The following is a 26,659-nucleotide window of genomic DNA, read 5'->3' as shown; positions in this document are numbered from 1 at the left end:
AGAGAGCAGAAGGGAAGACACAGCCTCGCAAAGTCCTGGGCATGGAGACTTGCTTGGCATCATTTTGGGGGGACAGCAATTAGACCAAGATAGTTCCTGTGTAAGAGAGATGCGGGGAAGGGAGGGATCAGGGAAGACCTTCAATCTCATGATTTTGGGTTGTAAGATGTCACAGGTGAGCCACCTGCCAGGACCTTAGAGGAATGTCTCATCTCTCTGCCTGCTGTTCAGAAGCTGTGTGTGTGTGTGTGTGTGTGTGTGTGTGTGTGTGTGTGTGTGTGTGGCAGGGGTGGGGGGCCTTGGGGACAGCACTGGAGGGCTGGAAGAAGACATGGGAAGTCCTCCTTGGAGGCAGCTGGGTCACATTTGTTTGGGCTGTAAAGAAATGTGACTTCGGTGGTATTGCAAAGTGCCACCGGTAATGCTGTTATATATAGCTTTCAACTTTAATAAGGTGTTGCCAAAGCTATGAAAATACATATAACTAAAACCACATTTCACTGGAAGCTTGATCTCGAATCCCTTTCTACTGCTCCTGTGTGGTGCTCCGTGCTGTCAATAGAGCTATTAAAACACAATGGAAAGTGGGTAATTGTGCATTATATGGCTTTTGTTTTCCGTTATGAAATATTGACATCCGAAAGCGAGTGGGATTAGCGGGTGGAGGCCACTGTGGAGGAGGCGGGAGAGGGAGGTTTGGGGATGAGGCCAGAGGGTGGGAGAGCAGGGACCGGGCTGCTTCTCTTCCAGCCAGTCTCCCTGGAGGATCTCTTCGAGTCTTGATTTTTCTAGCCATGAACCTGGGGGGAAATTCACACCTCCCATGGTGCAGAGGGACTCTGAGTTGATACGTAGGCTTAGCAGAGAACTCTGGGGCCCTGGCATAACGTGCCAGGCGAGGGCAGGGGCTGCGGCTAAAGAATGTGTGTGAAGGCAGCTTGGGGAGATAAGAGCAAATCCAAATGAAGTCAGGAAACAGGCGCTGGAATTGTTTCCCAGGGAAGCCGGGCCAATGTCCATGCCCGCACGCTGCTGGCCAGGATTCTTAAGTGATGTCCTGATGCCAGGCGCCTGGCAGGACTTGGGTCTGAAGAAGGTGGGGCCTTGCAAGGTGCCCTCTGCCCAGGGTCCTCCTGTCCACACGCACCAAGAACCACAAAATAATCGCATCTGCTCTTTATTGAGTGTGAGGGGTGGGGGCTTGTGTGCTTTTCCCTTCTCAGTTCTCATAATAGCCCCACTTTATGGATGGAACCGAGGCCACGTTCAAACTCTGCCATCCCACCCCGTCCCCAACCCCTCCCTGCTTCCTAGGCCCGCCTGGGAAGGAAGGGCACCTGGGAGGAAGACCCAGAAAACCCAGGCCTTCTTGTTTGTTTGGGGGAATCAGCAGTGGCCGGCAGGGAAAGTTGCAGCGAGCTGACAGCGGCCTGTGGGTTGTTCCCTCGAAGGGACGATTGTCCTGAGGCCACCTGATGGCACCTGGTGTCCACACAGGTGACTCACTTGCTGCGGCGGGGCCTGCAGGTAACTCCCTGGGCTGAGGGGCATTGCAGCGTCCTCTGGGTTTGAGGGACAGCCTGTCTCTCCAGATAGATTACATTTGGTTTGCTCAGAAGGCATTTATGGCTTTATAAAGCTCTTAAATTGGCTCTTTTTCCCCCTTCAAAACATTTCTCCAAGCTTACAAGGCCAGTTTTAGAATAGCAATTACCAGCTCCAATATCCCCCAGCAAACTCACGCTGTGCTGTTGAGTATAAACTGCCCGGGACATTTGTAATGCTGCCACCCGGCATATCTGCGCGGCGGAAAGCCCCTGTCTGCGCCGAGGCCCTTTCTCAGCTCTAATTTATGGGCCACATAAAACTCTGTGAAGTTGCCCTGCATCTTTCAGAGGCAAAGTTGAGGTTTTTTACTGTTTCAAGCTGCTAATTTTTACCATTTAGAGCCAGCCTTCTGCCCGTGCCAGTGTGCATGTGTGCATACAAGTTGGCCACTTTAATTTATGTGCTTCTCTCTCTGTATAATGCTCATAACTTACAAATGTGCGCATAATGTACAGCCAGCTCTTCCTTATTACAAGAGGCTTGGCTGCTTTGTCCTGCGCCTGCAATAACTGGGACCCCACCCGCCTCAAACCCTGGGAGGAAGCTCTGCTGCAAAGACAGGCACTGACCTGGGAACAGGAGCTGGCAGGAATTCACCCAGAGAGCCTGGCCCAGTGTCCTTTCCTGTGAGACAAGGGGCTTAACAAGAGGCAGCACTGTGGGGTGTGGAGAGTGGGGGGTTCAGAGCAGGGGACTAGGTCGAAATGGAGCACGTTCCCGATGTGCTGCGCTGGGGAAGCCTGTAACCTTTCTAAGCCTCAGTTTCCTCGTTTGCAGGATAGGGTAGGATCAGAAATTTCTCACTGGGGTGCTGTGAGTATGGAGTGTGCTAATGACTCCGCAGGCCCTTCATAAGCCAAGGCAATATCCGAGGCTGTAAGCTAGCTGTTCCCAGCTCTAAACTGCTGGCAGGGCCCCGAGGAGGGGAGCATGGAGAGTGGTGTGATGTCCCAGGGCTTCCACAGCAAATGCAGGGGCCTCCAGACGAGCCTCCAGAGCTCTGGGAGGCCCTGAGCAGACAGCTCTGCACTCTCAGCTCCTCCTTTCCCACCAGTGTCTCTGATCCTTTGATAAGAGCTGCTGGACACCCTCTGCCCAGCCCAGGCCAGCTCCAACTCCTGACCATCACAGGAACAACAATCTTCTCCTGGTCTCTGTGGATGCTTCTCATCAGGACGCAACCCAGGAGGGATTTTCCAGCCGTCTCCTGGGAAGACTGTTATTTAGTAGTTGTGGGCGTCCAGAGTCAGGGAGGTTTGTGGTTCCTCGTACTGTGTCCCCACAGGAGGGGTCTCACTGTACAGCAGGGGGACTCAGCCTCTTGCCCTCCATTCTCCTTTCCCCAAGGTAGGGATTACACTGTTTTACTGAAGGGGGATGTTCAGCTCCTCCTTGGGGTTTTGGTGGGTCCCTCAATCAGAGGACCCCCAATCCCACTCTTCCTACACTGCCCCCTGAGGCCTCTTTCCTTCTCCTAACTGCTTCTGCTAGAATGCTCCCACTTGGATATTTGGCACTAATGCAAACTCCATGAATTTAAAAGAGGCTAATTTAACACATATTTAGTGGAGGGAAAGATGCTGTTGCCTATTGAGCACCTGCTATATGCCAGGCATTATTCTGAGCTCTTTGTGGGAATTCACTCCTCATAACACTTCCACAAGGTAAGTACTATTATTATCCTCTTTTATATTATAAATAATAAAACTGAAGCACAGAGAGGGTAAGGTCACACAGCTAGTAATTTGGGAAGATGGGATCAACACTCAGGAAGTCTGGTTCTGAACCTGCACTCTTAGTAACCCCACAAGAAATATTACATCTGCAAGGGAGATGATGTTATCCCATTTCATGGGTGTAAACACTGATAATCAGCGAGTGAATGACTTGCTGAAGAACACATACTGAGGCTGGCAGAGTTCTCATGCTGGGGACTTCTTAATAATAAATAACAGTCTCAGAGTCCTTTCCTGACCAAGGCAGGAGGAAAGAGGTCCAGGCCAAGGCTATGATGGGGCAAGAGTAGGGTTGGGCTGGAGTTGTGAGGGTAGAGCACACATCCCCAGGGGCCTGGGTGGCTGTGAAGTTGAGGTCAGTGGGGAAGCTGGGGCTGTTCAGGCAGCGGCTGCCTTTACACAGAGCTGGTGGGACTCCTGGAAAGGGGCCTGGTGGTCTCAGGGTGGGTCATCCTTGTTCCCACTCCCTGTTGCCCTGTGCACGGACGTCTCTGTGGGCTGCACCACAGCCGCAGGGTGCAGATTGGCGGCCCTGGGAAACCTGGCTGTTACCTGCCTACAAACTTCATTGGCCTTGCAGGACCCTCCAGGGAAGCAACTGGTTCTTCATTTAGACCTCAGAGGCAGGCCCTATGCTGGAGAGATGCCTGGGGGCACTGAGCTCCAGGTCTGTGTCTGCAAGCGCATGGCTGGCTGAGGCCTGGTCCATCATCCTGGGGCTTACTGGGGCCCAGAGTGGAGTCTTCATTTGAGGACTCTAGACGTTCTATGTCGGAGTTCAGAGAATTCGGGGTCTGGAATCCTATTTGCTTCCATCAGCGGTTTTGATAGAAAAGACAGAATGGCCGAGGTGGGGCTGAGGAGTATGTAACACCCACCACCAGCCTTCCAACCTTGGCCCCCCTTTGTTTGGTGGCACCTGAGGAGTAAGAAGGGTGGGGCTGTGGGATGGGAGCCTTCTCTCCCTTTAAAACCTGCTTTTGCGTTCTCCTTCAGTATACTCATTGCTGTCCACGGCAGCCAGGTAATTTGAGTGGCGAGGTAAATTCACCTGAGTGCAGGTGAATTCGGGGGTCAGTCTTTCCCCTGTGGGGCGAGTTCGTCAGTGCGGCTTCATTTCTATCTTCCCTGGGTCTCTGACCTGTGGCTGGGGCCTACTCTCAGGTGGCCTTCAGTCCTAACCCTGTAGACCTGACCCTGCGCCCTTCCCCACTGCCACCTACTCCTCCCTTCCCCTTTCTCTTCTTTTCGGTTTCTCTGCAGATCCTCCTCCCCTGCTTTCCTTCCTTTCTCCTTCTCATTGATGGTTGTCGGAGTCCCACTAGGCCTCTGCCCCCCTAGGTCCCCGCCCACCCCAGGGGGCACTTGACTGCATGTCTGCTCAGCTGACCAGCCCCCCTGCCCCACAGATTCCAGTGGGATCCAGGCTGCTCACCCCTCCGTCTGGGTGCCCCCTTCTCGTTGCAGAAATTTCTTTGTTCTCACTGTCACTCAATGCCAGGCGCCCCTGCAACCCCTGCACACTCATTCAATACAAATGTAATTTATTGTCCATAAAAAAAACTAAAAAAACCCAAATCAGGAAGTTTAATCAGTTATCGCAAAGAAAACAGTGTGGTGTGTGTCACTGCCCCAGGTCACTGACTCGGGGCTCCGTGGCCCCTTATGATTCCCTGGGTCTCTCCTTGCTATTCTTACGGACTGGATAAGACAGAAGTAACATCCACTCACAAAAGGAACTGGGGCTTCGAGCCAGACCACCAGAGGTACAGCCCAAGCCCAGCTCTGGTGGCTCGACGCCTCCACGGCTCAGCCTTCCCATCGTCAAAGCAGGACGCTGGTGTTCTTAGGGCTGAGGGTGAGGAGCGCAGCAGGTCCTGGAGGCCGGCCTCACTGCCTTCCAGATGGTGACTGAGGCAGGGCCTGGGGCCTGCTGCTGAGGTGTTTTGTCCTCTGTTGTTCCAGTCCTCAGTCACCCAAGGAAATGAGGCAAAGGGAGGAGCAGAGATTCTCTTCCACGGGTTGGAGGCAGGGGAGGGAACAGAAAGGACCAGACCAACTTGGTCTGTGCCTGGACCATCTGCCAAACTGAACAGCAGCAGGATTCCCCAAGGCACTTAAGCTGAAAACCAGGAACTATCCTTGACTTTGAACTTTCCCTCATATGCACATAGCCCAATCCCATGTCCTGTCAATTTGACCTGTTATATAAGGTCGGTCTTGGCCCCAAACGTGTCCCTCCATTCCTCAAGTCACGCCCTTGGCCCACACCTGTCATTGCTTGCCTGGCCCGCTGCAACACCTGCAGCTGGTTTTGGCTTCACCCCTCACCCTCAGCCTCTTCTCTACACAGAAGCCAGTGTGATCTTTCATACCCAAGGCTCTTCAGTTGAGGCCCTCACAGTTTGCTGTCACACGTTTATTGGCGTGATTTGTTTGATGTGCTCCAGGAGGTCAGGGATAGTGTCTGGGTTGGTAGTCACTGCATCCTCGGGGCCCTTGAAGGGTGCCTGCTGAGCAAGTGAATGAGTGGATGGCGAGTGGGCACTTGTTAACCTGCTCTGCCTTCCGAAGGGCTCACACCACACGGGCAAGAATCTCTTTGGTTCACTGATGTCCCCTAGAGTTGAGAACACTGGCACCGTAGGGGCTCAGGGACACTGCCCTGAGTGGGTTGAGAGTCTAAAGTAGAGGGCTTGGCTGGGCTCACTCAGTTCACATCGCTGGCCTAACTCAGCGAGGAGTCACCTTCTCTGTGACATCCTTTCTTCCTGTTTCCTCACTGGCCTCCCAGGGCCTCAATTTCCATGGAAGCTTTCTGAGCTGAGAGCTCAGGTTGGGGCTAAATCAAGATTGTTGCTTGGTCGTGCCCTTGCTACCCCCAAGAAGTGGGTCTTCTTTGCCACGTCCTCCTTAGGTTTGCGAGGTGCGGGAGGTAGGCTGGGGGCACATCCTTTGGTCCTCTTAGGAGCTTCTCTGGAACTACACCTAGTGCAGCCAAAATCATTCCTGGATACTGCTTTCTTCCTTGGTAGTAAAATAGTAGCCCCCATTCTCCCCCCCCCCCCACGCAAAGCTCTGGGGACTCCCAGAAAATAAGAAAAACGTCCCTAAGGCCTGGCCACAGAAGAGAGGCAGAGCCTCAGAGAGAGGGAGATTGTGCAAGGCACTCAGGTCAGGCAGCTTGAGAAGGTGCATGGTGCTATGTGCCGTACCCATCTCAGTCCCTCTCTGAGCTATGGCTTCCACCTGTGAGGAGACTGTGACACCTGTGTGCCTGCCAAGCTGGAGACTGTCTGAGAGACTCGCTGGGATGGGAAGTATGACAGGTGGAAAATGGTGGTTTTTGATCTCACCCACCAGGAAAGTCTCAGATTTAGCTGACTCCCTGTCCCCCTTGTTTGTGGCCCGTGGATCACATTCCTCCAACTCACTCTCCTGGAGGTTTCTTCCAGAGCCTTCTCTGGGGCCCTCCTGGTTCCCTTATAGTTTCTCTCCCATCCTAGAGGCATTTCTCCCAAGGCCAGGCTAGCTTGGCTGCTGCTCCCAGTTGGGGGATCGTGTGTTTGTGGGGCGGTGGGCTCAGCCGGGAGGCTGGGGGTCGTGAGCCGCCTTGTGGCTGCTCCGAAGGGTCTGGCGGAGCCCCAGGCTCTGGCTGTGACATACAGCCCCCTTCATGGAACCAGACAGAATTAAGCCTTTTGTTTCCTGTTTGCTAGGCAGGCTTAAAGAAAACACAGAGGGTCCGTGCGCCGGGCTCCCAACAAGACGGCCTTTGTATTCATTTAATTAATCAGTTAGCTGAGGGGAAGGAGAAGAGGGAAGTTCATGTTATAAATGCATGTTTTTCTTTGGCTTTTCCCCCAAAGACAGGGCCTGAATGGCATCCCCAGGAGAGCCCCCCACCTCACCACAGACAAGCTGGGGGCCAGCGGCCTGCCAGGCTGCAGCTGCGACCCTCCCCCCACCCCTATTGCCCAGGATCATTGGCCCTGATTTCTCGGGTCCTGGGGAAATGTTAAATGCTGACAGGGGTGGGGGCCTTGGCAGGGGGGAGCCACCAGGCTCTGGACCCCACGTCCCCCTCCTCGCATCTCCCTTCAAACCCTGTGCCCTCCATGGATGAGGTAATGGCACTGCCACATGGAGAAATGCCTGTCCCCAAGAGGCCTGGTGGCTCTGCAGGTGCACCGTGGGGGGGTGGGGAGTCCTTGGTTAGGTGCCGGGTGGTCTTCATGCTCCCTGCCTATTCCCCCCCCCAGTCCACAGGGAGGGCCTGCTGGTGCTCACCCAACTGCCAGGCAGACAAAGCTCTCCACCACTCATTCCCGGGAACAGCAGAGCCCCCTCCATGCCCTTCATCCCTCCGCTTCAGTTGAGCCTCTGAAGTGCAGGGCAAAGGCAGTGGGGCTCTCGGGGCTCTGGGTGGGGCTGTAGATGGGGGGCTTGAGTCCCCTTGGACAGATACCCTCAACCTGCCTCCACCTCCGCAGAGCCAGCTGTTTGTAAAGCTTCCTTTGATGACACTTCCTAAACGTTGTTTTCCTTTTCAGAGATGGGCAGATTTGCTCATCTCTGTTCTCTCGCTGCCTCCCCTCTGCCAGCTGCCAGGTGTTTTTAGAGCCTAAAAAACCTTTCATGATGAGGTAAAATATTTGCGACCCCTAAATATATGGCCCTCGTCATGGATTTCACTGTGTCCCTTTCCCTTGTGTGCTCTTCATCTCAAGTCCCAGCTGAGACACTCGGTGTCTGGTAACCATGCTGCCAGGCCCCCTGGACACGCCACCCAGAAAACCCGCAGATGTAGCCCAGAGGCAGAGAGAGGGTCCAGGGCTTGGGCGTCGTGTGTGGCGCCTAAGTATTTAATTTGTCTCGTGGGGCATGAGGCCGATACTCAGCCGGGGTGCTGCCATCGCAGGTGGTACAAGGCCCCTGCTGCTACCCAACTCCCCCAGCCTCAGCGGGGGCCCCTCAGTGAAAGGGGAACATGGCAGAGGCCAGAGGGACAGGACTACAAGGCCTCAGTTTTCTGTCGCCCTCTTCTCCCTCCTCTGGGGACCTTCTCCCCTCAGTCACTGAGAGGCCCATGGTTTCAGCACAAACCCAAACAGCGTCACTCTAGGGTTTTGGGAGCACGGTCAAGGCTGAGACCTGGATGGCGTGTGAGCTTTTGCTTAGCTCATCAGCAGAATGCCAGTAGTCATGTGTGACTCGGGTCAGCAAACTGCTTTGGTGTAACTTACGGTGCAGCTCCCCGGAGCTTGTGTCAGTGGCAGGCACGTCCTCTGAAGCAACGAATAAAGTCAGGGCTCCGGAGCTCGTGTGTCATCTCCGGTGTCAGCCCTTTGCTTCCCAAGCTTCACTTCCCCAGCCAGTGCTCCACCTCCTCCACCTGCAGGAAAAGCACCACCCTCCTGAGTTCCTCTGCCCAGGCAGCGGGTCATACATTCAGGGGGAAAAGGCCATGCTGCCTTTTGCTTTTTACCAGAGACCCATGGATTGGGGGTCGGCAGGGAGAGAGGTCAGACCCTTGAGAGTAAACCTCATTTTTGACGTTTAGTCATAGAGACAGTGGAGCTGGAAAGAGTCCCAGGGATCAGCCACCCCGAGGAGGAAGCCAGACCTGCTCTTCTTCACAAAGGAGTCTATTTTCTGGCATGGTGGTGGGTAGGGCCAGTGGGGTCGAATTTTGGTCCCCAGGATGCAGCCAGGGTAGCTGGGAGTTGGATGTCCAGGGGAGAGAGGGCCACTAAAGTCATGTTTCTCAGAAGTTAATGTGTAAATGAGCCACCTGGGCCTCTTGTTAAAATGCAGATTCTAGGTCAGTATGCCTGAGTGGGACTGAGACTCTGCATTAACTGGCTCCCAGGTGGTGTTGGTGCAGCTGGTCTGAGTAGCAAGGGATCTGTGGGTTCATCAGTGTGGTGCTTGCAAAGTACAAGGTCGCTGGCCTGTGGCTCAGGCTGCTGCTTTATTCCAGTCATAGGTGACCAACTCGTCCCAGTTTGCTCGGGAATTCCCCAATTTTATCAATGAAAGTTCCCGGGATGGTTGACTACTCGACGGCTCTTACATCAGCTAAGGAAGAATTAATCCAACATGGGCTTCGGTGCCTCACAAGCCAGGATGGCAGCTGTGTGACTGAGGGCAGAGTGATATTTTGGGCTCTTATAAATATTTTATGACTCCTGTTTCTGAACCAAGAATTTTAATTCTATATTTGATGACATCCAAGGAAAAAGTTATTGCATAGCCAGCAGGTGACTTGCTGGGGGGAGGACGAGCAGAGACTGGATTATGTCCCTTTGAGCCCCAAATATTTTGCTGCTCTGAGCAGCCCCTCCTTTAAAGCCAGGGTCTTTCCCTCTTCTCTCATTGTATGCCCTGCCCCAAACACATGCACTGCAGCCCAACCTTAGCTTCTCAGATAGCGTTAAACTGAATCACCATACACTCACCAGGCACTGAAGATGTACATGGCATTTAGGAGGCCAAGAATGCAGGTGAAACCTAGCCCCTGACTTCCATCTTAAAGAAATGCATCCTCTAATGGGGGAGGTGATTTGTGAAAAGTAACAATACAAGTGTTAAATAATAATGAAGATTACGATGCAGGAGATGTCACGGGATTAATTAATTACTGAATGAGTGGCACAGATGCTGTGTGCTGAGGGGACTCCTTCCTTCCTTTCTGGAACGACTGGGGCCAGGCCTTGGTTTGGGGGTTGCAGTAAGCTGAGGAAGGCGGAGCAAGTACTTCTGGGCCACCTACTGTGTTCCAGGCACTGTGCTGTACTCTGCAGATCCAGAGGCAAATAAGGCATAACAACCCCACCCTTGAGGAGTCTACACTGTAGGGAGAAATCCTCAAAGGAAACTTTAAGGGTGGGGTCTGTGGGAGCACCAGAGAGGTACACTCAGCTCAGGCTGTTGGGAGGTTGGAAGGAACTGTTCCTTGTGACATCTAAGCTCACTTGAGCAGCCAAAATGTGGCCCAATTTAGGCATGAAAGAGTTAAGCAAAGTGATCCTCCTGCACGGAGACAGGCAGCACGGACCGGCAAGCCGTGCAGTAATAGAATCAGGAAAGGATTTGGGAGTGTGAGGCCTGGTCCGGAGAGGAGCAGGAGGTGAGTGGAGAAGTAGGCGTGGCCAGGTCACAGAGAGCCTGTGTGTCCTGTAGGGAGTGTAGTTTTCATATAGTCAACAGGGAGCCCTTGAAGAGACAGAATGAAATAGAGGCTGAGAAGTAGGCTTTGGAGCTAGGTGTCCTACTCTGGCATTTGTTTTCTGTGTGACCTCGGGCGAATGAGAATGCCTTGGTGCCTGAATTGCCTAATCTGTGAAAAGGGTGTAAACACAGTACTTACTTCAATGAGCTGTTGGTAGGACTGAGTTAACCAGCAGAAAGTGCCAAGAGCAATTTTGGAGAAAAGAGAGTGCATAATAAATCATAGCCATAGTTAGTATTAAGGAATTTTAGGCTGGCAAGTACCTTGGACAGATTTGAGTTTCAGAAAGGTCGTTTTGGAGGCACTGAGATCTTGTGCCAGACCACAGCCAGGTACTTGAGCTGGACTAACCCGGATAAGACCAGATGTAGAGAAGCCGGTTAGGAATCCATTGCTGTACTCTAGGCAAAGCCATGGTGAGGGCTGAATGGAGGCAGCGTGCTGTGGAGAGAGGGGAAGGGCCATACTGGAGAAGAAGGGAAGAAGGGAAGGGAAGGGAAGGGAAGGGAAGGGAAGGGAGGGGAGGGGAGGGGAGGGGAGGGGAGGGGAGGGGAGGGGAGGGGAGGGGAGGGAAGGGAAGGGAAGGGAAGGGAAGGGAAGGGAAGGGAAGGGAAGGGAAGGGAAGGGAAGGCTCCAAGGAGACCTCTAAGATTTAACCTCATGTCCTGGGTGGATGGTGGTTTCAGTAATTGTTATGGAATCCAGGAAGAGGGTTGGGTCTTCTGGGCGTGGTTCCTTCCTTCCTACCCACCTCCCTCCCTCCCTCTCTCCCTCCCTTCCTCTTCCTTTCCTTTTTTAAAAACATAGTAAGTGTCAATATCTATGGGACATTTAGTTGGAGACGTGGAGATGTCTACCAGGAAATTGAGTGTACCTGCTTGAGGACATGGCTGGAGACAGAGATGTGGGAGCCATTAATTCATAATGGGGTCACCCAGGGAGAGTGTGCAGGAGAAGAGCAGTGAGTGAAGACAGAGTCTTGGGGAACACAGCATTCAAGAGAGGGTGAGAGAGACCCCCAAAGTCACAGGGGCAGGAGGAGAATGTGAAAGTGTGGAAAGGAAGCAAAAGCTTCGTGATACAGAGCAAGACCACAGCCAGGTACAGCAGCAGCAAATCCAGCAAGGGACGTAAAAAAGTATTCATTGACTTTATTGGGACAACGCTGTGGGCACCCCGGGAGCATGGTGTTGGTGGCAGGTCGCAGGGACGGGATTGGAGAGGGGTGAATGGGAGGCGAGGACGTGGTGGGAGCAGATGTGTGTGGGGCATGGCTGGCTGTCAGCCTGACTTTGCCAAAGGACTCGTGGATGGGGGGAGGTGAACTGGTTGCCTGATATCAGGGAGCAAGTCCTCCACTCGGCACTTAGAGTGAAAACCACTGGAGAGATTTAAGTTCGTCATTCAATTTTTTATTTAGCAAATAGTTACTGGATAACTACTATGGATTTAAAAGCAAGTTAAATATAGTAATGAATGAGTCTAATAGAGGAGATAGGACCAAGATGTAAGTAGCTATGACCCAAAGACAGTAAGTGTCATAGATGACACACTGTGGGTTGGTAAGGAAACACACTGCTGGCTGGGGTTCCAGGGAATGTGCCATGGAGAAGAGGGCATTTGAGCTGGGCTTGAATGACGACTAGGGTTCAAATAGGTGGAAGACAGGCATTCAGAGGTCCCAAGTCACCCAATTACGGAGCATAGTCATGGAAGGAGAAACACTCTATTTGGAGTGTAGGATTGGCACAGAGGTAGACTGTAAGTTGGGACTGGAAGTTAGGTTGAAGCCATGATGTGAAGGCTTCTGTGCCAGGCTTAGGAGTCTGCACTTTGTTGTAAGGGCCACAGGAGCCTACAAGGAACAAGAGAAGACTTGTCCTGATAGAAGGTCTTGCTGACACTCATGTGTAGGGTAAATCGGAGTAGAAAGCAGTGAGTTAGGAGACGACTATGACTGTCTGAGAGTAAAAGGTAATAAAGGAAGGAACAAGCTTGCTCGCGGTGGGAGAGGAGAAAGTGAACAGGGAGATGTACGTGGGAGCTGGACCTGTGAGGGCTTAAACTGTGCCCTGTGGGAATGTGTCGGTCTGGGTTAGTTGAGGGGCTGAGGTGAAAGTTGGGGCACTGGGTGGTAGTGAGGGAGAAATCGACAGGATTCCAAGATTCCCGCAGCGTGAACGGGTGATCAGAGGAAAGCGGTGCTGTTGACAGAAACAGTAAGGACAAGCTCTCTCCATGCCCAGCACAGCTATGGCTGTGGTCTCAAGAAGCACCCGAGGCGTGCGGCAGCCCCGAAGCATTGGATGCCAGGTAAACTGACCGGTGTGTGTGCTCCTCCTGCGTCTGCCCATCCCCACAAGCTGAGAGGATGTCTCCCTCCTATCACTTTCCCAAGGAACAGACTTAATTATGCCCCAACAGGAGATGAAGTGAAGATCTGCCTGCAGCCGTTTATTAAGATTGATGACAAGATCCAGCCCGACGTCACCTACCCTGCCAGTTTTATGGACATCACCAGCCTTGACAAGACCGGAGAGAATCTCCATCTGATCTGTGACACCAGGGGTCGCTTCGCTGTTCATCGTATCACACCTGGGGTGGCCAAGTACAGGTTGTGCAAAGCGAGGAAACTCTGGGCACAGAAGGAATCCCTCATCTGGTCACCCATGCTGCTCACACCATCTGCTACCCTGACCCCCTCACCAAAGCAAATGACACCATTCGGGTTGATTTGGAGACTGACAAAATTATTGATGTCATCAAGTGTGCCACTGGTAACCTGTGTGTGGTGGCCGGAGATGCTGACCTGGGAAAAATTGGCACGATCACCAACAGAGGGAGACACCCTGGAGCACTCAGCTGCCTCAAGAGTGGCATACCTGGAGTTGTGGGGTCAGCTGCCAGGTTTGAGGGGATGGGAGAGAGAGGGAAGTAAGGACAAGGCAGGCCGAGCACAGGTCACTAAAGAGGGAGATAAGAGGGACATAATTTCAGAGGGTTAAGAAAATAAAGATAAAATAATCCTTTACATTCATATTATAATTTATAAAGTGCTTCAAGTCCATCATTTTACCTAGTTTTCACAGTATTTAAGGGAGTCGGGCAGGGGCTGGTACCCAGCGTGTCTCTGAAGGATGCAGGGCTGATACAGGCTCTGACGGGTTTCCACCCCGGGCCGATGCTCTGTCCCCGGCACTGTCAGGCCTAAGGGTCTAGGAGATGGTGTGTTTGTAGGTCAGGTGGCTAAGCAGAGGGGAGACTGAAGACACGTGAATACCCACTCTCACCTGACAGGCACGTGGGGAGGGAGGGTCAGAGCCCAGGTGGGATCGGCCAGGGGAGGAGGAGGGTCCTTTGCTTTCGAGGTGGGGGGCGGAGGGGGAGGTTAGAGGTGCAGCCTGTAGAGGAAGACAGGAAGGAGTTAGGAAAACTATGAAGACAGGGTCAGTGGACACTGAAGACACCCAGATGGAAAAGTGAAAGAAGTTTTTGAAGCCGTGTGCCCACAGCACAGGAGTGACCGGGGCTGGGCTGCAGGGTGGGGAGGATAAGTGGGCTGTGGGCCCCCAAGCTCTGGGCTACAAGGTGAGGTCAGAGCCACCTTTGTTGTGATTGAACAAAGGGACAAAAACCATCTCCTGAAGCTGGGAACATAGAAATCTTGAAGGCAGGGAGTGTGTCCTATGCGCCCTCACACCCCAGCCTCCATGCCTTCTTCACCCCACCCTCACCTCCACTTGGTCTGGGCCAATGTCTGGGAAGTTCTCTTAATCTAGCCCTGGCCACAGGAGAAGCACCAATTAGCCCTGCCTCAGAATCAAGGTGGTCCAGGGGAGTTTGGCCATCATGGGAGCTCAGTGAAGCAAGATGGCAGCGGTGGTGGGTCTCCCCTCTGGAGGCAGGAGAATGAAGACGTGCAATAGAGGTTCTGCCAAAGGCTGGCTGGAGAACAGAGGGCCGGCTTCTTGTGCAGAGAGACCCCACAGAGGTGACCTTTGCTTTTGAGTCCATGCCTTTGATCTCGGAATCTGGGAGGGTCCACCTCATGGGCCCTATGGTACTTCTAGGTCACTTATTGGCAATCCCGAGTTCCACGCTTCCTGTCCAGCCTCACCGACTGAAATCCCAGGAATCTGCCCTCCTCACTTTTGGGAGGTCATCTAGTCCTGGTGGCTGCAGTCCTTGAGGGAAGGAGCCCATGCTGTTCTTGTTCTGAGACCAAAGTCTGCATTCAGGGAGAAGGAGGGCCATGAGCCTCACAGCTTCCAACCTCTCCCCCGTGCCAACGTGGCCTCCAACCTGTGTGTCGCAATCAGGGCAGGCACAGGGCTAGGGGCTCACAGCCACAGGCAGGCACAGCTGGGCCTCCATCCCCGCTGGCGGAACACGCGGAGCAGGATGTGCTCCTTCCAGGGACACCCTGTGCTCTGTAGCTCAGGGTCTCCGGTGTTCAGGTCTCTAGACGTGGCTGCCTCCTACCATCTGTCCTGTTTGCCTGGGACTCAGGACCTTCAGTGGGGAACCCTGGAAAGTCTCAGGGACACCAGGATGAGATGGTTACGCTGCCTCAAATGTGCAGAGTCAGGATCTCTGGATTTTACGGGCACAGCCTGATTTTCCTCTGGGATGAGGCACTGATGCATAGGAAAAAGGATAATTCTGCGGTGACACCACTGCGTCAGGTAGAGGCCGGGTGACATCCCCTTTGTCACTTCCTGGATGTGCAAGTTTGGGTGAGTTACTTTGTGTTTCTGAGCATCAGTTTCATTATCTGGGATAAGGGGAAGTCTCACCGGCTGGGAGGCTTAATGAGACGACGTCGGCCAGTCAGGCACGTGGCATGGCCCAGGCACCAGCAGGAGACCGCGGATCTCCCTGCCGCCTCCCTCTCCTCCTCACTGGCGTTGGAGTGATGTCCATTCTGCAGGTGGAGGCAGTGAGGCTGAGGAACAGGAATGGTTCACTCTGAGTCAAAATGGCAGAATCAAAAATCAAAGGCAGACTTGCAGCTCTTGTTTGCCGTCTTCCTACTTGGGATTAAACAAGGGTTTTTCTGTCTGCTGTGTCCCCTGGATGATGGGAAGGGAACTTTTTATTTATTTGTCCATCCATTTGTCCATCCATCCGTCCATCATCCATCCACCCAACTACGTGTACCAATTACGAGTCAGGCACTGTTCTAAGTGCTGGGGGTCAGTTGTCAGCAAAACCCACAGACTTCCTGAAGCTTACCTCCCGAGGGGAGAGAGATAATGAACACCTAGGTAGTATGATGCAAAGGAGTAATGGTCACTCTGAAGGGTAGACGAAGCAGGTTAGGAGGGTGGAGAGTGGCGGGGCTTGGGCATTATTCTGCTGGGTGGCTAGGGAAGGCCTCTCTGTGGGTGACATTTGAGCTGAGGCCTGAAAGAATGCAGCTGGGACCTTGTGGCCTGCCGTCTCCTCCCCCTGGGCTCCCAGCTCGGCCCAGCTGCCCCGGGATGGAGTCAGCTGCCAAGGAGACCGCCAGTCCCTGGTTTGGGCTGCGCAGTAGGTGGGGGTGCAGCTGTTTCCATCAGCTGTCTTTCCACGGCGCTGACTGCTTCGCTGGTCTGAGCCTTTGGGATGAGGGGGGAACCCAGGCTGGAAAATTTGTATTGAGGTCAGATTGCATATGAAAATAATATAAACAGGCTGCCTTGCTCCAGTCGGGGACACTGCACATTTGGGGACAAGTCACAGTTGTTCGGCTTCCTGTAGAGCTCTATTTCTTTGGCATTGCCTTTTCCTGTAAGGGAAAAAACACAGCACTGCTTGCATGGCCCGGTAAATGATTTATGAGCATGAGTCCTCTCCCTTAGTTCTACCTGTAGGAGCTCCAGCCCTTGAGACCCTTCTCACGTTAAGTACATTTGAAAGCAAAAGGAGACTGTCTGCAATTTCTTCAGTGAAGAGAGTGGCTTCCCTGGGCCCAGGAGGGATTCCTCAACCTCCCTCTGAAACATGGGAGCGGCTTAAGCAGCACAGTCCAGGAGCAGGGAGCCAGTCTTGTGTGTGCAGGAGGCAGCCGGAGAGTGTCCTTCCTGGGGCTGGTAGTTAGGGATTTGAGATCCTGGGATCTCCAGACAGGGCGTCCCCAGGAGTCATCCTTCCAGTCCAGGTATGACCTCACCAGGTTTGGCCCTGGTCAGGAGGGTAAGAGGGTGTCCTTCAAGGACCTTTTGGAGCTCAGTGTTGTCAGGAAATCCACTGAACAGGGTCAAGGAGAGGAACCTCACAGCCATGTTTGCATACTCCAGTCAAATGGAAGGTGTGTGTGGAAGGGAAACACGACCATGGAGCCAGTCAGCCAGCCAGCTGAAGGTCCTCTTGCTTGTTCTATAGTTAGGGCAGGACCGGTGGCCTTCCCTAGTTGTCCCCCATCTCTGTTTGCTACCGTGTGATGGAGATCTTGGACACATACTCGGTAGGTAGGTGCTTAATTAAGACTCACATTGGCCTGGCCTGAGTTAACCTGGAAGGCAGACGGAAGTAGATTTCCGTTTCTACTGCATGTTCAGTGTCTCACACCCCAGTCTGGCCCAGGGCTCCTTCCCCCAGGTCTTCATGTCACAGATGAAGCATGACAGTTTTCCCTGAACCTGTGGTCTGCCCTGAAAATTGTGTGAAGGTGTCCTCTCTTCCCTGCCTCCTTCCCGTACAGATGTCCCTGCGAGTGGCAGTCAGCTTCTAGTCTTTCAAATTCCGGCTCCAAGGGTTTGTTTATTTAGAATCCTCACCTCCCAAAAGTTATCCCCTCTGTGGCTCCCTCTTTGTATGAACCCCAGGTTTCTACATCGGTGCCTCCTCTGGCCCTTCCCAGAGTAGATTTCCTTAGTCGTGTCTGCTTTGCTACTTACCTTCTGGGTGACTTTGCAGAAGTCCCTTCATATCTCTGACTCTCTTTCCCCATCTGTTAAATGGGAATAAGACCATCTGAGGAACTAATGAGACTCCAGTTCCAAAAAATGCTTTGTAATTATGTTTATTGTCTCCTCATGACAAACGTTAAAATAGACACTTAAAAATGTAAACAAGGAGATAAGTGAGTTGCCTCAGATCACAAAGTCAGCAGGCGGGGGGGCCCAGGATCAAACCCAGCTCTGCCCGTGATATGGTGTGCCCAGACCCACCTCCTGGGACGCCTTGAGGCCAGCTAGCCTCCATCATTGGCCTGGACTGGCTGCTACCTCCAGATCCTACCCCCTTAAGCTGTAATTCTACCTTTAACAGTTTATCCCTCAGAGCTAAGCATTTACCCCTGAGTCTCCTTGCTCCGGCTCTCACTCCCTTTCTCTCCCTCTCTCTCTAATGCATACACTGGGCAGGTGTTCATGAAGCACAGATTAATATACCAGCCCCTCTTCTTGGCTACGAGAGAGCAAGTGAAATCTCTAAACTGTGTACCTGGGAGGGCAGCTGGTCCTGAAAAGAGGTTTCCATCTAAGACAAATGTTGTCCCCTTCTGAGTTTTGCCTAGGCCAGCGCTGCCTCTGTGCAAGTTGAGCCAAGCCTTGGGTATAGCCTGGAAGAGCTGCACCCTGCTGACTAAGCCCCTAGTTAACCGCAGACAGAGCCTCTGCCTGAGGGCTACAGGGGTGCGGTGAGGGATGCTCATCCCCTAGCCAACACTCAGAGACACGTGCACACAGCGCCCCTCCCCAGCTCTCTCAGTCCCTCTCTTCCCATCTCTCTCCTCTCTCCCTACCTTGATGTGGAGGGCTCAGTCCATTGAAGCTTCTGTCCACTTCCAGAGCCCTCTCTCTCTCCAGAGTGGCTCAAAGGGCCTTTTGAGTGGGAGAGTAGGAATGGGGGGGGAGTCTGGGAGCTGGGGAGCAGGCAGGCTGTGGGCCTGGGAGGAGAGAGAAAGCGAGCTCCCTGAGGGCTGGAAGGGTGCGGGGCCCTGTATCTGGTGACTTCTGAATGCCAGTGCCAACAAAGAGAAATCTGTGGTGGGGGAGCCTCAGCGAAGGAAACAGAATCTCCATGAAAACACACTTTGGTTGGAAGCTTTCTGCTCTTGTTTTGGCAGAGCTGCACGTCCTGGAAGGGGAAGGCCGTGTCTTCCGGAGCAGTTGGGAGGCTCTCAGACTGTCCAAGTATCAGCCTGCTAGTGAGGGACCGTTTTCTCCCCAGTAAGGGACTTTGGGAGTCAACGCAGTAGTAATTGCTTTCTCACCAAGGCGAGAATGCTGGAGAGGAGAGCTGGGAGCAGGGCCGGAGCTCTGGACCGTGAGTCAGGGTCTTGGCAGACACAGCGCCGTGTGGGATACAGCTCCATGACTTGAGCAGACCCTGCTACCCTCCAGGCCTTATGTTTAAAAATGGACAGAACTTGCCCAAGGCCTCTCAGCCAGGAAAGCAGGGTCTGAGCCAGGATGTAAACTCTATTTCCCATTCCCCTATAATTCATGAATACCGGAGGGTAGAGGTGAAAGGAGCTTGGACCGGCTGAGGAAGGTTGGACAACTCTCAGTCGTCCCCAGCCTGGGTGGTCACACGCCAGGCTCAGTTGTTTAGTGCCTGCATCTAGCTTTCCAGAGATGCTGGAAATGGTTAAAGAAGGGCCTTTCCAGTTGGTCTTTGCTACTAAATTAAATCGGTCAACTGCATGACCTCTCTCTAGATTGACTTGGAGACCCCGCGTCCTCACAGGTTTTGGGGAATGTAGAGAGCGAGGCTTCTCTCAGCTGCCGAGAAGCTTGTGTGTTAAGTAAGGACAAGGGTGTATTTTGTCTCCCTGGTGTCCAGGGAAAGGGTAAGAATCTGTATTGGGTTCAGACCCTGTAACACTGTCTTCTTCTGCCCTGCTCAGGGAGAAACGTTCTGCAGTCCTGCGTCTGGCAGCTCCCAGAGGACTCTGGAGCGGCTGGAGCTGGGGGTTAGGCAGGGATGGGCAGAGCTGTGGGTTTGAATCCCTCTGCTCCTGATAGACTGTGTGACATTGGGCCCGTCTCTTACCATGGACAGCGTGAGGTGGGACGAGAGGGAGGAGAAAGAAGCTCGGAGGCAGTGCTGGTGGGGCCCAGGAGGCAGAGAGGTGGCTGGCAACCAAGGCTGCCACCCCTCCTGCAGCCCCCTCCCACTCTCCTTCCAGCTGGAGGCCAGAGCTGCTGCCCTCATTGCCGGCTGGGAAGGTGTGTGTGTCCCGCCTGTGATCCGGCTATCTGTGAAAACTGAGAGATACATGGACAGAACTACCTCCCAGAGTGCTCTATTGACCAGAGGGGCTGCATTTGAGATCTGTCCAGAGCAGCCTGACTGATTAGAGGAGCCACCTCCTCCCACCCTTCTTCCCCCTGCTATCCGTTTGGGTCAGTCACCGACTGATACAGAGCTGCTAACGCTGATGTCACATGGCTGGTGGGAATCAGACAGGTTGGGAGAGAAAGGGCCTTTTGGGGTGGGGGGGCAGGATGAGCCACAATGTGGAGGTGAAACGGCAAGAGCAAGAAGGGAGGAGCGGGCAGAGGAAGAGTGAGTGCTCAGGCACTTGGACTATGTTTTGCAGGTGATGGGAGCTATGGACTGTATGGAAACAGGGGAGCAACACTTTCAGGTTTATATCTAGAACATTGGCGTCAGCAGCAGTGGGGATAGATGGGAAGGGATCAGACTCTTGCAAGAACATTCAAGGTGTGTATCAGTTAGAATGCCTTTGGCTGAGAGTAGCAACAAATCCAACCCAAAGTGTCTTACACAGTAAGGAATTAATTTTCTTATACATTATGAAGTTCAAAACAGGACTGCTCGAGGGCTGCATAAATTCAGTGCCTCAATGACATCAACAAGCACCGAGTTCTTTCTCTGTTACCCCCTGGAGATTGGCTCTATTTGCAGACTCGCTTTCCTCTGGGTCACACAGTGGTGGCCTTGGTTCCAGGCAGTGTACCAATGTCCAGGCTGGCGATTAAAAACAGCAAAGTGAGTCAGCTGTAAAACTGTGACCTGTTGGAATTCAAATAAAAATTTTCAAAAGCACCTGCAAAATATTTTAAGTAAAGTCAAGAAACAAATGAGAAACTGGAAAAAAAAAATTACAACCCACATCACAGGGTTACCTAACATACAAAGAGTTACTAAAAATCAACAAAATACAACCCAATAAAAAAAGTGGACAAAGAATTTGAACAGGCTATTCACAGAAAAAAAAATACAAACGGCTCTTAACATGTGAAAGGGTGTTCAATCTTACACATAATAAAAGAAATACAAATGAAAATGATCCAAAGATAGCATTAATCATTCATGTCTTAAATGGGCAACATTCAAGAAGTTTGTTATCATACTGTATTGGCAGGCGGCAATTTGGCAGTATCAAAATTATAAATTATTTGCCGTTTGACTCAGCAATTTCATAATGGGGAATTGATCTTAAGATATACTTGTGCATATGTAAAATGATATATGTTAAGTTTATTATTTGCAACATTATTGTAATGGCAAGCAATTGGAAAGAACCCAGATGTCCTGACAATGGAATACTATGCCTTTAAAAAGAAGATTGGGGAAGTTCTCTTTGTACCGATGTGAAAAGATCTCCAACAATATATTAAGGGTAAAAAGAGAAAAAATCCTCCCAGGTTCAGGAAAGTATGCGTAGGAAATGGGAAACACGAATCTCTATTTGTGTTTGCTTGGGCAAGTGGGAGACAGGAAGGAGAGAGAGACATCTCAGTGTATACTTTCATACATGCTTTGATTTTTAAACCATGTTACATGTTACCTTTTTAAAAACAAAACCAAACCAGAAACACTGAGCAAATCCCATAAAACATCTGGGAAGAGCTGCTGATTTTCACCCCTGGGCTCTGAATTATGGATAAGGAGAGGGATAGATTTGAGAAATGTTTTAGAAGTGAAACCCCCTGGTTGGGTGTGGGAGTGAGAGAGAGGGCAGAGGCAGAATCAAAGGTGGCTCGCAGACGTGGGTAACTGGTGGAAAGTGGCACCATCCTGAGTTGGAGCTCGGCAGGGAAGCATGTTGGGGGAAGCAAGGCCTGGGGAATCATTTCACCTCTTTTTTTAAAAAAATATGTTTTTATTGACTTTTAGAGAGAGAGGAAGGGAGATGGATAGAGAAATAGAAACATCAATGAGAGAGAAACATCATCAATTGGCTGCCTCCTACACGCCCCCTACTGGGGATCCAGCCGGGAACTGGTGCCCTGATGGGGAATTGAACTGGTGACCTCTTGGTTCCTGAGTCGACATTCAACCACTGAGCCACACCGGCCAGGCTCATTTCACCTCTTGAACCCAGTCTCTACAATTCTCTAGTCACTCAGTTCCTGGGACCCTACCTTATCCAGTTTCTCCATCTATCCACAGACTTCTAGTGTGCTGGTCACGGCCCCTCCGACCACACACAGTAGGCATAGCCCCTTGGGTGTGAATCCCGAGACAGAGCTGAGTCTGCCCGTGGCCCTGGCAGCAGCCTGAGCACGGGGTTTCCCAGGGAACAGAGTACCCAGATGTCTGGAGCACTAGGGACAGCGAGGAGGCCCCACAAGTGGACACAATGGCAGAAACCCCACAGTCCCCACTGGGTTAGGGTGTCCCAGAGAAGGGGCGGGTCCTTGTGTTCCACTTCTCATCTCTGTCTAATTCTCTCTGGCTCCCATCTGCTGCTGCAAAGGACTCCGGGGCCATGGGCCCGGTGCCTGTATCTTCTCAGGGCTAATGTTGGCCCAGGGGCACCATGGCCCTGATGGCTGTGGGAGAAGTGGGTGGGGAGGGGAACCCAGAGGAGAGGCCCTCCAGGCAATACAAATGTGTTTTACGTGACACTCATGTGAGAAGCGCAATGGGATGGGGATGTGTTTGGGGTACAATAGCAGTCCACCCAGCTCTGGGCCCTGCTTCTGGCCCATTGGCAGAGATGGGGGCCAGGAAGAAAATGGACTTGGACTCGTAGCTATCAGCAGCTGTGCTGGTCGGCGTTTCAGGCATTGTGAACTGGTATGTGAAATGTGGCCACACTCTTGGTTTCAGTCGTAGCTGGAAAGGATTAGAAGACAATTAATAAATCATTTAGTGCCCTGAGTTTAAGTAACTTATTATTATGGGCTGCATATATTTATTACGCTTTACTGAGCAACATTGGCAAATTTCCTTCAAATGTCACACAATTTGTATGCCATTTGTTTCACGAGATTTTTTAATGCATATATAAATTATTAACCTGAATTCTTCAGGACAGTGCCAGAGTCCCAACCCCTCCTCCACCATCCCTTATGAGCCTCTTAAAGACCTCCTGTCCCCAAAACAATGACAGTGCCAGGCCTGCTGTCCCAGGACCTGGGATGAAGAGCCACTGGCTTTCTCCTTGGATTGGGCACCTGGGCAGAGATCTAAAGGGGTTGTGAAGAAAACACATGTGTTTTTGGACGATTGGCTGGAGACTGGAGAGGAACAGTTGACCAAAATCCTTCCTTACAAAGATTTGGTGAAAATACATCAGGCTGGGAGGGTGGGCCCATCCTTAAATGAAACCAGGATCATGTTGACTAGGGAGCTGAGAGCATTTCAGACACCGATGGCTCCAAGCTGTTCATTTCATCAATGGGAAGCCACATCCACAGAGGGGTGACCACTTTCTCTAAATGAACTGGAGAGTCTTCCCTACATTTCCAGGCCTGATGCTGTGTTGTCTTTTTGTTTGTCTTGGTGGAGAGTTTAATGTTTTGGTAAGATGACATTTTAGTTGACTCCTGAATTATTACAGCTCCTCCCCACAAAGGTTCTCACGTGAGTAGCCGGGGACAGGGTCAAGGACAACCTGACTGGCTTACTCTCTTCCTTCAGGTGCCTTTTCTAACATCTGTACAATGCGTACCTACTTAGCACCTAATGTGAATAGGTGCTGCTGATGTGTGTGTGCACACACGTGTGCACATGTGCTTGCATGTTGTGTATGTGTGTCAGTGCATGTGGGCACATGTGTGCATGCATGTGTTGCATCAAAAGATGTCCCTGCCTTCATCTTGCTTTATGCATGATCACACTGCCCCAGCATCCATAGGAGTCAGCACCTGGTGAGCGAATGAATGAATCCATCGGGAAGAAACACAAGCAGATTCTGAACAAGCTCAAGACAAGCGACAGGAAGAACCCAGCAGCCTGGAAGCATCCAGAAGGAGACACATTTGGGATTTTCCAGACAGCTCAAGATTTACTTCTTGAAGTCCTCCTTGGTTTTTTAAACAGTGGACATGCCTCCTGTCTTCCTAAGTGGATAATCCAGAGCCTTATATGATATTTTCTCTTTGGCCCACCCTCCACGACCTCAGTGTGCTGTCTAGGGAAGCCCAAGCCCCCTCCTCTCTCATTGCTTCCAGTCAGCGGAGGCCCAGGGTACTGACACTGAGCCTGGTAGAAAGGAGTGTCAGATCAGAGTGAAGAAACTGTCAGTAGGAGCCGGGCGTTTCCCTTACAGGATGGCTCAGAAGTGTCAGGGCAAAGATTTGGTGACTTTGACTGCTTGGAGGTTTTTAAAAATTGTTTCTGTGTTTTACCCAGGTTGGATTTATGGATTGATGCATATCTAAATCACACGCTGGCGAAAGAGGCATTTCAGTCGTAGGAACTGTGGCCTGTCTCCTGGGAGGCTGCGAGTGAGATGGTGGTTGGTAAAGGCACTTGATCTATTAGTTCCCTTTCAAGAGCGTCACAGGGAAAGTCTCTGGTTGCGTCATTTGAAGCCACAAGAAGGCAATCTCACCATGAGAGGGGCCTCTGCAGAGAGGATTTTACACAGCAGTCTCGAGGAGCCTCAGGCAGCCCTTCCTCAGCTGCTTTGCCCTCCCGGTTGCCCTGGAGGGAGCTGCTTTTCACGCTCAGAAACAGAGCTGCTTTTGTGTCTCCACCGGAGGGAGACCTCACAGCAGCCTGGCAGAAGGGCCTCCTGCCGGTCCTGCCCGAGAGGGCTTCCACCGCCCGCGCCCGGGGAGAATCACCTGTGCCAGCCTGTGACACCCGCCGGCTCTTTTGCCGGCAGGTGCCAGGTGGAGACAGTCAGCCGCTCAGGAGAGAGATTGTTCTGGGTAGTTACTGCTAGCGAGGGATCTACCTGCCATCAGGGTAATCTGTCCTCTGCTGGAGGCACCTCCGAGGAGCGATGAGCAGGTGCGGCAGATGGCAATGCAGCTGGGTCACTCCCACCAGGGTGACTCGGGCTGGAGAGGGAAGTGGCCAGCCCTGTTCTGGAGGCTGCACACTGCTGCGAACTCAGGAAACCTCCTGCCCTCCCCTGTTTATGGTGGAACTGGGCCTCTTTCAGGAGAGGCACAGTTTTCCTACTCCGTTTGTTCTCAGATTGGTGTTACACCCTGGAGCCAAATTAGTGGCTGAGAACAATTGGAAACAAATGCTCTTTTAGCATCCCACTGTGATTGGGATGCAGGTGGGGACACCAGCCCAGGTGGCCCTCTCCACTAAGCCACCTTCCGCAGAGAGCCAGTGTCCCAGCCATTCTGCCCAGCCTGAGTCCCCATATTCAGCCCACGCGGCGCACATCTGCCTGCCCTCCGCTAGACAAGCTGGAACCCTGCTAAGTTATTTATGAAACAGTATTCAGGACCGGCCCCCCAGAGACGAGTTAGGAATAATGACTGGAAAGTGCTAATCGGAGAGGGCCTGGGGCTGTCCTGCTGGGGAGGAGCTCACTCCCTGGAGGCTCCTGCTGATCACGGTGGGAACCCTTCTCTGAGACATGGGTGGCTGTTGGCTTGGCCTGGATGTCAGAGTGAATATTTGCACTGCCTCCCAGCACTGGTCAGGGGAAGCGGCTGACTCTGCCTCACCCCTGTCTGGATGTACCTGCCTGAGGGGGGGAGGCCCTCCTCATGATCCCTACTTACCTGCTGGGTGATCCTGAACCCCTCAATCCACTGGCATCTGTCTCTCCTGTTGGACTGTAAGCGGCTGGAGGGCTGGGAACTGGATTCTCCAGCCCAGGAAAGGGTCTACACTCAAAACACATCTGGTAAAGAGTGTAGGCACCGCTCGCTACCTGGTTTTCAACCCTGGGCTTCCCTGGATGTATCTCCGCCCAACTGAACCTGGCTCTGCCAATGTGAAAGGAGGTCAAAATAGGCTCCATCCAGGTCTGCCAGTGCCTGGCTCCGACCCACTAGCTCCCCCACCGCCTCTGGGCTGGCTGCGCCGGGTGGGCACCGCCTGTTGTGGCTGTGGTCTCCTCTGCACTGGTAACCCGGCTTGGCCATTACACAGGGTTTCTGTCTGGGCCTTGAGCTCTGGTGGCCAGATACTGTCCCCTGCCTATACTATTTCCCTTTGACATTTCCTCCTCCTGTCATTTTCCTGAGTCAAGCAGTTGAAAATTTCCTCCCAAGTGTAGCCAGGTGCAAAATGAGAACTCCTCGGCATAAAGTGATGCATTTGTTCTGCCCTGGGCCACGCCTCCCGGGGAGGCTGCATCTACTTTTCTTTCTGTCCCAGACCCCCCTCCACAAGGTTGAATGAAGGGGCCTTCCTTTCGACCAAGGTGGCCTGCAGCCCTCACACCCTGTTTGCTGCTGCCTCTGTTCAGGAGAGCAGACGGGGTGGGACCTCCGCTCACCTCTGTGCCCAGTGCAGACCTGCGCCTGTTTTCTGTGAAACCACCACAATTATACCTACTTGCATGAGAGAAATACTTTTAACTTCTCAAAGTATATCATTATTTTACTTCATTCTAAAGTATGTCTATGTTGCAGACAAGGCAGGATAAACATCTTGATTTATTTGAGGCCCAAATATTTATTGGTATCTAGTCCAAGATTCCTTGGCATCGTAGAACTTTCTAGCTGAATGCAAGCTTAGTGAGTATCTTCTCCACTGACTCTTAACCTCCCTGGGGATTTGGACAGCCTTGAAATCTTGGTAAAGTTTGTAAATCTACAGGAAAACATACACACCAGTACCGTCCTGGATAAAAATCTCAAGGGGTTTGTGAACCCCTAAGACCTTAAGATTCCTCTTGCTCTGATTTAGCCACTCTGCTCAATAGATGAAGAAATTGAGGCCCAGAGAATTAGGAGGACACGCATAACATTAA

At 52.3% G+C, this 26,659-nt stretch overlaps 2 protein-coding genes across 2 annotated transcripts in view; both read left to right on the top strand.

Moving 5' to 3' along the window:
- Positions 1-26,659, top strand: part of PKNOX2 (PBX/knotted 1 homeobox 2) — a 255,958-nt gene that overhangs the window by 55,169 nt on the left and 174,130 nt on the right. The window lies entirely within an intron of this gene.
- LOC107530462 (small ribosomal subunit protein eS4-like) lies at positions 11,503-13,516 on the top strand. The gene is given in 3 exon segments (XM_087828771.1): positions 11,503-11,539; positions 12,793-13,212; positions 13,215-13,516. Coding segments are annotated over 3 exon segments (759 nt in total).

Source organism: Miniopterus natalensis, chromosome 20 (genome assembly GCF_054644295.1).
Source record: "Miniopterus natalensis isolate mMinNat1 chromosome 20, mMinNat1.hap1, whole genome shotgun sequence".
NCBI lineage: Eukaryota > Metazoa > Chordata > Mammalia > Chiroptera > Miniopteridae > Miniopterus > Miniopterus natalensis.
The sequence above is the reverse complement of the archived record's forward strand: the minus strand, read 5'-3'. Positions and strand labels throughout refer to the sequence as shown.